The sequence below is a fragment of the Schistocerca nitens genome, chromosome 6 (assembly GCF_023898315.1).
Source record: "Schistocerca nitens isolate TAMUIC-IGC-003100 chromosome 6, iqSchNite1.1, whole genome shotgun sequence".
Taxonomy (NCBI): domain Eukaryota; kingdom Metazoa; phylum Arthropoda; class Insecta; order Orthoptera; family Acrididae; genus Schistocerca; species Schistocerca nitens.
Genome location: NC_064619.1, coordinates 171673720 through 171685926, shown reverse-complemented (window position 1 = coordinate 171685926; position 12207 = coordinate 171673720). Strand labels below are relative to the sequence as shown.

General features: G+C 37.1%; 1 protein-coding gene across 1 annotated transcript in view; it reads left to right on the top strand.

Moving 5' to 3' along the window:
- LOC126262532 (eukaryotic translation initiation factor 3 subunit J) overlaps window positions 1-6494 on the top strand; it is a 64625-nt gene extending 58131 nt beyond the window's left edge. Inside the window, exon 7 of the mRNA XM_049959204.1 lies at window positions 5400-6494. Coding sequence (XP_049815161.1) covers window positions 5400-5456 — 57 coding nt within the window. The 3' untranslated portion in view covers window positions 5457-6494. The remainder of the gene's footprint in view (window positions 1-5399) is intronic.
- The last annotated feature ends 5713 nt before the right edge of the window (window positions 6495-12207 follow it).

Here is a 12207-nt window from a genome sequence, read left to right as displayed (position 1 = left end):
TGACGCCTGTTATCTGGCACACTCTGGCAACTGCTGAAACTGATTTCTTAAATCGGAGCATTTGACTCTCATTTAAAAATCAACTCTTTGAGGAAGAGCTATTTAGAAGAATTTTGAGCCCAGAAGATTTCTTTTGTGTGATGTATCTTAAAAGTGTAACACGTGCAAAAGAGATCATCATTATATGTGAAAGCTTAGCTTCTCTTGGAGCTTCTTAATCTATAGGCATTGGAGAGCGGGTGTGGTAATTATGATGATAAATAAACACTTGCACTGCCGTCACTTACTATGAATACTTTTATTCTCGCAGCGTATACACAATGCGTGTAGAATAGAGCAAGTACTACAGAGAACTTATCTGGTAAAGATAAAGTTGTTCTCGCTGCTGTAGGGCAGCAGTATTATTGTGGGGTGAGCCAGTGGTTCTACGTCTCCACAAATCTGAGAGACCAATATTATACATGAAAACTTTGCTTTTCTTGTAGCAACACTGTGTATATTAATTTAAACCATTCTCTTTTCCTATTTGTGTGTTTGCACCACTTAACAGCGATGTTCTTCCAGAATGAGATTTTCACTCTGCAGCGGAGTGTGCGCTGATATGAAACTTCCTGGCAGATTAAAACTGCGTGCCCGACCGAGACTCGAACTCGGGACCTTTGCCTTTCGCTGGCAAGTGCTCTACCATCTGAGCTACTGAAGCACGACTCACGCCCGGTACTCACAGCTTTACTTCTGCCAGTACCTCGTCTCCTACCTTCCAAACTTTACAGAAGCTCTCCTGCGAACCTTGCAGAACTAGCACTCCTGAAAGAAAGGAGCTTCTGTAAAGTTTGGAAGGTAGGAGACGAGGTACTGGCAGAAGTAAAGCTGTGAGTACCGGGCGTGAGTCGTGCTTCGGTAGCTCAGATGGTAGAGCACTTGCCAGCGAAAGGCAAAGGTCCCGAGTTCGAGTCTCGGTCGGGCACACAGTTTTAATCTGCCAGGAAGTTTCAGCGATGTTCTTGTTGGCTGACTACATCACGTTTCCTATGCTCTGAATATCCGCTACCATCGGATGGTGAGATCACGTGATATGAGCTGTGACTGGCTTACAAAAGCCCATTGCAATCTCGATTTCAATGCTTCGGAAAGTAACATGCAGTATTTGGTGGAATTCGCATTTATACTTTCGTAATACGAAAATATGCAGTGTACATGTTGGTACACATCAAAGATATTTCCAAAACATGTGTCCCCCCCCCCCCCCCCCCCAATTTTTCTATACTGCTGAGAAATTCTACGCCAGTGTATAAAACCATAGCCATTCAAAGGATTTATTTCTTTTACAGTTACGAGGAAACATATACTGCCACTTAACACAGAAAAAGTGTATTTTCAAATGTGAGAAAATTAATTTTTACCTGGAAATAATCCGGGAATTTTCTTATCCTTGTCCGCTTATACACCCTATTAAATCAACAACCCTCATTCTTGTCTTTCCTCTTGCCCACTGGTTGTTCCCCATATACAGCGATATTCTTTCTGATCCCATGTCCCACATATCTTGGTCTTTTCTATCTGATCTCTCTTGATATTGTCCTCATGCTACTGAACAGTTATCTTCTGCATATGTGTGTCCTTCTCTAACCACTCCACTTAGGATTCCTGTGTGATTTGCTAGAAAGTACTGTCTCCTAAATAATTTGTTTTGTTTTATTGTGATTATGTTCACGTCTTTGAATTTAACCAAACATATAACATGCAATATCTCAAAAACTGTCTTGTGAGTTAACGGTTTCTTCTGCCTATCCCTTCAAATATCTCTGTTCATGCTGAAGGCTGGGCTCATCTTCTTCGTATTTTCTATTATTCCCTCATTGCTACTATTTCTTATTGTTACATGTTTCTCAGCTTTTTAAAATTTGCCAGCTTTTGCATAGTGTCTTCTGATGTTTCCTGATCACCTGTGGTATTCGCTGTCATTGTCTTCTTGTCAGTCCCATCTTTCTGTCTATCTTTCTTAACCCTTTAGCTGCACACACACCGTTTGGTTTTCCTACAGTGCTTTGGACATCCGTACACGTCCTCAGCCACCGACCTCTCACTACTGTGGATAAGTTAGTTCCATACCTTGGTGAATGATGAGGTTTCAAGTATGTATCATACAAATATGCGTCATTGTGGGTTGTCCTTTGCAAAACACTTCAATACCTTCAGTTATTCACGAGAAATTATGATTGTTATGACCACATGATTCATGATGCCCAAGGATGTAAATGGCTGCATCGTGCGCAACTGTCCATGGATATAAATTCCAATAACTCAAAATGAAACGAGCAATCGCTCTGTTCTCAGTTTTAAACTGCAATGTGTGAGCCAAAATCAAATCATTAACAAAGTTTACCCCAATGCCCAATGCCTTTTTACCTCTGCAAAATCTTAAAAATTTTGTGCAATGTTTTACTTAATTTTAAGCAGCAGAGTAAGTGTGGTGAATAACAGAAAGTAGTCAGTTCTTTGTTGAGTAAAGATATCAGACTGTAAGAAGTGCAAAAATCAAATTTTTTAACCTAATGATTTTTGAAAAATTGGATGATAAGTATTTCATATCAGCTGGGCTGCCCTTGCTTGGTGGTCCGGCTGGTCCCTTCCCTCCCCACCTTTTTAATGTTTTTATTCTTTTACATCTGTTTACTGTCTCGTTTGTAGTTATCATTCTTGATATTTTATAAACTTGTCCGCGTTGCTAGTTTTTGTGTTGTAATGGGGGGGGGGGGGGGGGGTGAAGAACACTGGTTGGATACAGAGGATGTCTCTCCATTGCATAACATGTCCTGGTTGGCTCCAGCTGCTTTCTAAGTGGACCAACTCACCCTATGATCCTCCTTCGCTTCCACTTGTGCTTCTATGTCTTGGTTTTATTGATTTTATTCTCAGTTACAATAGGGTCATTAAGGTTTGTCTTTTCTTTGTGAGGAATCTTCCCAGGGCTTGATATATATTGTATGGAGAGACTGATGACCTCGCAATTTGGTCACTTTATAACCCCACCAGTCCAATCTGTTCAATCACGTCTTGAACTATTCCATTTGCTTTGGTGACAGGAGTGTCTTGTTTTTAACAAAGAAGCATTCTGTATTGTAGCAATTTAACTACAGGTTATGAACTGTTTTCATATTGCAAAGGTTATTTATTTGGTGACAAGTTTTATTGACCTTTTCAGTGTTATCTTTTCCCACTAGTATGTATTCTTGAGGCACTCCAATTCATAAAATATTGTGTTGTGCATTCAAAAGTCATTAACAATGCCTAAGGATAGGAAAATTTTTTGTAAACAATAAAGCAAATAACAAAAAGAAATTTATGGTTTTTAGTGATGTAATGCGAAATTGGCAGTTTCCTATATTCATATGTAAAAATATTGTAAATGTAAAGGTGACAGTTTGCTAATATTGGTAAGTGATAGTGATGTCAAATGAAAATATCATACTTCCAGTGATCTCCTTTCCAGTCACATTCCCAACACTTGCACAACTTATTATACAGCAAAGGAATGTATTTATTTGTTCTGTTTACTTATTTATTTTTTGAGATGTTTAATGTGATTCATCAGCTAAACTACAAATTTTGTAATATGCAAGTTTAAATATGGAAAACTTAAAAGTATGGTTCTTCAGTTGTGCAAATGAATAAATCATGGTTGTGCAGTTTGACATGTTGCCTGATTACATCACAACCTAAAATAGGCCCCAGTCTTTGTAATAGACCATCTTGTCATCACAAACCTCATTCATGAAATGGCAATATTGAATAAATATTGAAATAAATAGTCTCACTGTCCTGGTTACCGACATAAACTTGTTTGCATGATGCCACATGCCCTGCGCTCTGATTAGCGGATAGAACCAAACTGAGCAGGCACCGTGTTGATTTACATATTTGTGCAGCCAAAGTGCCATATTTTGTGATTTTTCATATTTATTCTTGCATACTACACAGACTGTGGTAAAGATCTCCCCAAACCATGTTATCTTTGGTACAGTTTGTTGCACAAAGATACTGAGAAATCTGCCATTGTTGGATAAAATCATTACTTGCATTCCACGTGAAAAGTAAAGATTGCTATGAGTTTTTGGTGATTAAACCAGCAAGCTTTTGAGAAATATAATGGGATGAATACTTCAGGCAGAGGTGAAGGGATCTTTGAACACTATTGAGTTGGACCTTGAGCCAAAGGCCGTTAGTCTTCCATTTCCAATTTTAAACTCTGGCTAACTATTTTTCAAGCTGTACAAATTGTTGACAGATCAGCGATAAAAGTCTTGGAAGAGAAGTTTGAAGTTATGACAATGTGTTCCTTTGGAAATTATTCAACAGTACATTGTGACAAAGTTATTTTAATTTTATTTATTAAATTTAATGTGTTTAATGTAAATCATTTCTTTTCTAATAAATTTTATCTGTAATTTCTATGAATATTATGTAACTGATGAGTATATTTTCGTTTTCAACACAACATTTAAGGAGGGTGTGATACTTACAAAATGAGCCATAAAGTAAAACAATTTTTTCCTGTCCCTGACAATATCCTATCCTCTATCCCTTAGATTGCTGCCCTGCATTTCCTCGCCCTTCAATTCTAACTCACCTACTTATGCGCAGGGGTCAGATTCTGAACATGTATTTTTCTCATTGGTGTGTGTTATGGATTACCTCTGCCTTCGTCACAGCCTTTTATTTATTTTTTTATTATTTTTTATTTTTTTTTATTTTGGCAGTATTCTATCAGTTACCTCTAATAGCATATGATTGATGACCATTGTCTACTGCAACAACAGCATAGTCTCTAATGTGAAGAGCTACCCCTGTTTCTGCGTCATCATCTCAGAGCGTTCTCCTTTGATATCAGAAAATTGTTATTTTAGTTGTAATGGGGACTTAATTTTTTGCATCAGTGCATACATGGCCAGTGCATCCTACAAACTACTATTAACTTTGTGATAGACGTGAAGAACAAGTGTCACACTGGTGATCTGAATAAATATTTGCACGATCCAAAGGTTTCAGTTTAATATAATTGCTTAGCTTATAAACTTATTTTCAGCTTAATCTCTCCCCCTCCCTCCCTCTCTCCCCCTCCATCACTCCCCCTCCCCCTCTTACCACTCCCTCCATCTCTTACCACTCCCCCTCCCCCCTCCCCCTCTTACCACTCCCTCCATCTCTTACCACTCCCTCTCTCCTCTCCTCTCCCCTCCCCTCCCCCACCCCCTTGCCCTCTCCTCCCTCCCCTATCCCCCTCTCTTCTCCCCCCCCCCTCACAAGAGATAATTGAATTGAACTTAACAATTTCTGAATGATTTATAAACTTGTTTTGTCATGGCCATTGTGTAATTTGTATATACACTTTGTTTCAGACAATTGTGAATGAATATTCAGCCTATGCAGATTACGATTATGATGATTTCATATAATGTGAATGTTACTTTGAAGTCATTACCTATGAAGTGACTTTGACAATTGTGGGACAGTAAAGGAATAGGAATCATGAACAAATGTGTTTTCTACAGTTGGTGATACTGATATTGTGGGTGTAGGTTATTCCCTGCATGTTGATATTTATTATTCTAACAGGAGTCGCATTTTTCTGAGCTTTCTTTTTAACCTCTGAATGAAACTTGACAGAATAAACAATTTTGCATGACTAAGAATACAGATGCTGTGCTCTGAAAGCAATGAAAATACAGAAATTATTTGTGATATGTGATTAGTCATTTAGAAACAAAAATTGTTAAATGAATAGAAGATAAGTTTTATTATCAGTTATTTCCAAAAGAACTGTGGACAATGTGATTACAATTTTTTACTTCCGTTACACTTGTTTATTGTGATCGGACGGTGTGACCATCTTTACCCTTGGTAACTTCGGTTTCTCTCATTTAGTTGCTATATGTTGCTACTAAGAGTATGAAATTATATACCATTGTTTTTGTTATTAAATATTTAACAATGATGTAATGGACATTGATACAAAGCCACATCAAAAGCATTATTTTGTAAATGTCATTGTCTCCTAACACTGTCTTCCTTCCACCAGCACCTGACACTGTCAGTTGAATATTGTGAATTATTATTTGTAAATTATTGCATTTGTGCAATAGAATGAACTTCTTGCGAGTGTGTCACATTTTTAATGTACTGTGTAAGTGTGTGCTTTTTCAAGTTTAGACTTAAGTTTTGAGTTAGTAAAGTGTCGTCAATTGAAAGATCTCTTGTACTATAATTTCTTGCTAATGTTTTCGCAGCTGCTAGTTACTGAGACTTCTCGTAGACAAAAAAATTATTGTGACAGGCCTATTTCATTGCTTAAAGAGCACTCACTCCTTCTTGGGTGAACTTGTTAATTTCCATCTTTGTTTGCCATCTAAAGTTGTGAATGTGTTAAGTTTACAATAAACATATTTTGGTATTGTTTAACAGAACATTATTAAATAACTGAACTTGGTTGCAAAGTGTACATATTTCTTTTGTTGCCAATACTAGTTTAACAACATTAAAATACGGTAGTGGTCCACATTCTGCGCCAGCTGACTTGCAAGCAAGCTACTTTTATTCAGGTATGGTTAATCATCCTCCTCCTGAAGTTTTACTACTTTATACTCTCGAGTGAGTTGTGTACTGTGCTCTGTGTTAAGGTAATTTATCACCCAGAAAGAAATAGGAAAATACAAATACTATACTTTTTACAGCTGATATGTTCACAACATATAAATCATAGGTTGCTGACAAATACTTTGTGTCAGGAATTCTGTTGATGAGTTTCCCATGGAGGAGTGTGAATATTAGTAATCAGAAATTAACTGAAAATTTTTCTCATGTTATTTGAGTGCAGTCGCAGTATAAATTTGCTGACTACTAGAATCATACACATTAGCCATAACAAGTAAAAGGCGTGTTGATTGAATCAATAAAATATTAATAGTTTGCTGATGGTTTGGGAAACAATAAAAGTATGGAACATTTCTAATTACAAGATCATTACACAAATATTTTATTTAGCATAAGAAAATATTTATGGGTAAATGAATATGTATAAAGTAGAAAACGAAATTATATACATTGATTATTTTATATGTTGACATTTGAATACCTTAGTATTAATAATAAGCTAAATTGCAAAGCAAATGTTTAATAATGCTTGTTAACTTTGCCTCTTCTGAATAAGCTCAGCTGTATTAGTTGCACATATGTACCGAGAAGCAGGGATTGAGGAGGGAGTGGATTGAACAAGCAGTAAAGGAAACCAAAGAAAAATTTGGAGTAGGAATTAATATTTAGGGAGAAGAAATAAAAACTTTGATGTTTGCCAGTTACTTTGTAATTCTTTCGGTGACAGCAAAGGACTTGGAAGGACAGGTTAATGGAATGGACAGTGTCTTGAAAGGAGGATATAAGATCAACAAAAGCAAAATGAGGATAATGGTAAGTAGTCATATTAAATCAGGTGATGCTGTGGGAATTAAATTAGGAAACAAGACACAGAAAGTAATAGACAGGTTTTTCTATTTGGGCAGCAAAATAACTGTTGATGGCCGAAGTAGAGAGGATATAAAGTGTAGACTGGCAGTAGCAAGGAAAGTGTGTGTGAAGGAGAGACAGTTGTCAACATTGAATATAGATTTAAGTGTCAGAAAGTCTTTTCAGGAGGTATTTGTCTGGAGTGTAGCCATGATGGAAGTCAAATAATGACAATAAACAGTTTAGACAAAAAGAGATTATAAGTTTTTGAAATGTGGTGCTACAGAAGAATTTTAAGATCAGATGAGTAGATCAGGTAATTAATGAGGAAGTACTGAATAGAATTGGCAAGAAAAGGAATTTGTGGCACAACATGACTAGAAGAAGGGATCAGTTGATAGGACACATTCTGAAACATCAAGTGATCATGAGTTTAGTATTGGAGGGTAGTGTGGGGGCTAAAAATCATAGATGGGGACCAAGAAATGAATACAGAAAGCAGATTCAGGAGGAGGTAGGTTGTAGTAGTTATTTGGAGATGAAAGGCCTTGCACAGGATAGAGTAGCATGGAGAGTTGCATCAAACCAGTCTTTGGACTGAAGGTAACAAAAAGAACAACAACATGTACTTTTATGGCACAGATATTCAACTGCCGTCACACTGCAGCAGTTTTCATCATTTCTTGTCATTGCACCTTCATTGATGTCAGCCCCATTGATCAGTTCGTTTTATTTAACAATATGATGTTCTTAGTAAGAAGGCCACTGTAATGCTTTTTACAGGAACTCAACAATGGCTCACAGTTGTGAGGAATAGGCTGAAAAGACAGCTTTTACGTGTGCGTGCGTGTGTGTGTGTGTGTGTGTGTGTGTGTGTTTTAGTGCATGCACAAGCACACCTGCAAAGCTTTTGTCCACCTGAGCTAATAGTAAAAAATGTTGATACTTTGTGCCGTTTCCATTTTAATTGTCATAGAAATTAGCCAATCAGGCCATTGTGCATGCAGATTCAAGTGGCTGCCAGAGACAGTGTTGCTAAACGTGTTCTTTATTAGATTTCCCAAAACCGGAAAATAGCAGTACAAAAATTGGACGTGGGGTGGTAGTAAGGATTGAACCCAAGCTGAAGGCTGTGCAGTCTCGTATGCTATCATCTAAGCTATGAGAACAACTGAAATCAATTTGGCAGGTATTATATCTCTTAAAAAAATTATGTAACTATTTATTTAGAGGAAACACTCTCCTAGTAAATTTGTTTGTCCTTTGATTTATCGTGATCTGTTAATGATTTTTAGTGGAGTTAGTTTTTACTTTTAGCTTTCAAAAAAATACAAAAGAGATATAATAAGCAAAATAATGAATTTCGTAGGTTGCCAATTACGTATTATATCTGGTTTTATCGAGCGCCAGGCTCCCTACAAATTACTGTAAATGCAATAGCGTAGTATTACTCAGCTCCATTTCACTATCACAGAAAATAGACAAGTTTTAATAACATTACTTCAATTAATCTCACTGAATATTTTTACATAATTTATTCAGCTCCAGCTGTCAGACATTGTGCTGTGAAAAAATATTTTTAAATGTACCGCGTAATGGCGGCTAATTGTTAAGTCAGAGATCACTGTTACTCGCTCCACATCAGCTGGAAACATGCTAAATAATTTTCATTAAATATTCTTTTCATAAGATAAATGTGGCGTAGGTTCTTGAAATAACACACGGAGATCACTTTATACTAATATATTCTTACTAGGACACAGTTTACACCATTAAATATTTGCAATTACGTTACGACAGAAACAAATGCTAGCGCAGCACAATAGCTTGCGTACCTTATTCTAGCTAACACCAGAACGAACAGAACAAAACAGACTAGACAGAAGAATGAGCATTGCATTGTATTTTATACTCTTACAAACATAATCACATTATAATCTCATACAATAAAAATGTCTTTTCTGCATTTATCGATCTATATTGTATATTTTTACAGTTAGTGTTATTACCTTTCACAGATAAATCAATGTTTGCAATTCATTTTGAGTCACATTCAGTCATTTTTATTTACGTTGTACCTCAATAATGGTGAATTTTGCAAAAGGGACACTACACAGGCCACTTGAATTTGCATGAACAGTGGCCTTGTTGGCTAATTTACATTACATCCTAATTAATTCTGAAACTACATAGCGTACTCAGTTGTTTTCGTAACTATTATTTCTCAGCATGACCTCCTCTGCAACACCCTTATGAGATTATCTGACTATTTTTGACTGCCCTGTGTGTGTGTGTGTGTGTGTGTGTGTGTGTGTGTGTGTGTGTGTGTGTGTACACGCGTTTCTTACCTACTTATCTTCAGAATACCTGTGTGGAGATTGTGTACTGCAGGTTGATGCAGGTCCAGCCCCATTTCTAGCCTCTAGTGTTGAATCTGGGGAACTGCCACTTGCCTTACATTAGCACCCTGTAAGAACAGGGTGTATAGACCCCGGGGCAATCAGGAAAACCACAGGATTCTTTTTTTTTTTTTTTCTTTTTTTAAAAAAAATTTCAGGAATTTTTCATGTTTTAGTTTTCAGTTAATAAATTTGTGTAATTTTGATTGGTAAGAACTGCCACTATAACAAAGAATTTTACTGTATCTCACTACTGCAGCAATAAAACATAAATGAGAGAAAAAAGTAAATGTGATATTTACAATAGCTAAACACAGTGCACACACAAGTGTCTGCCAACAACAAAATGTGTCAAATGCTTTAGGACGAAGGCTAAGTAATACTTCATTACAACATATTGCTTCCAATGAGCATGGCACCACAACTATTTACATTAGTTTCATTTGGGCAGCTGCTAGTGGGCTTATGCACATGCTCAGTTGAGTCACGAATGAGCAGTACCTTCTCCTACTTCTGGCTGTTAGCTGTGTCAGTAGGAGCAGCACGCAGTCAGATGCTACCACAAAAATATTTTCTGGTGTGCCCAAGCTGTCAGATTCGCACATGTGCAGAGCATTCTGAGTTGTAGTTGGGAGAGGGTAGTGTCCATGTGACCTATGTTTACTTTGTGATTTTACTTTTTCATCTTCATTTACAGTTCTCATGTCAAATTAAAACAAAACAGATTTCTGCGGTGGGGAGCTATCAAGTAAATTAAAATACATTCACATAATTACGGAAAGCTAAAATATGCCATTAGTTCCAGTTTTCTGATTTTATTTTATTTCCACATTTTTGACAGTTAAGCATTAATTGCCTTGTAGAACAATCAAGTTATTTTTGTCGGTCTGCTAAATAAATTTGGCTTTTATTAACCTTTTCTGCAGAAGTAGTCAGTTTATTTGAAACTAAGTGTTTCGTTTCACGCTATTGGCCAGTTTCAACGTTTCGCTGAGTTTCAAGTGCACATGTTTATCTTCAGGTACGTATGGCATTATGCCATAATAAAGAACGAGACATGAGATAATACAGTATTGAACCCTGGAAACCACACAGAAAAACCGAGCGAGGTGGCGCAGTGGTTAGACACTGGACTTGCATTCGGGAGGACGACGGTTCAATCCCGCGTCTGGCCATCCTGATTTAGGTTTTCCGTGATTTCCCTAAATCACTCCAGGCAAATGCCGGGATGGTTCCTCTGAAAGGGCACGGCCGACTTCCTTCCCCATCCTTCCCTAATCCAATGAGACCGATGACCACGCTGTCTGGTCTCCTTCCCCAAACCAACCAACCAACCAACCAACCAAACCACACAGAAAAGCTTAATATCAGGTAGGGGCGTACTTCATTGTGAAACTGGACATACAAATCTATACTTCAACGTGAATTGAGCATTTTGATATGGTTTACGAAATTCTGATGCTCATGGAGTATCCTCCGATGTCCTGTTTCTTTCATCACATAATGTCAGCTCTCTTAATGCTTTATACATACATATGAACATATGGGCTTCTACGTCATCGTAGCTGCACACAACTGTTTCCTGGTGCTCTCCGGCAACTGCTGAAAAGAACCTATTTCTAACAGGTCACAGGAAAATATCGCAAATGATAATGTCAACTGGCTGTGTGTAAGTAATGAAGGTAAGTAAATGACTGTACAAGCTGTGCTGAAAATTCAAAAACATCACTGTCATAAAAGTGAATGTTACACACATCAAGAAACTTATCTCCAAAACTGTAAGTAAAGAAATGGCCAGTCTCCAAGTAATACCTCTGACATTTAGTGAAAATTTCAATGTTATGCCATGTGGTGGCATAAATTGACTACTTCTGTAGAAAAGATTAATAAAAGCCAAATTTATTTAGCAGACCGACAAAAATAACTTGATTGTTCTATAAGGCGATTAATGCTCGACTGTAAAAAATGTGGAAATAAAATAAAATCAGAAAACTGGAACTAATGGCATATTTTAGCTTTTCGTAATAATGTTGTTGAAGGCAAGGACAGTAACAGCATGAAGAATCTCACTGTTACCAGAACCTGTGGTTCAAAGTTCACTTATACAGCAAGCGTATGTGGAACCAGTCCCTTATTTGTCTGAGGAACTTCTAGCTTCCTACCAATCACCTCTGAACTCAGAAGTATTGTGGACTGTGATCCAAACTGCTTAAACTGTCATGAAGAGATCAGTATGGTACAGGGAAACACGTAAAGCCTGTTGGACAATATGAAGAATTGGTATACAGATATGATGTAGCAATATCAA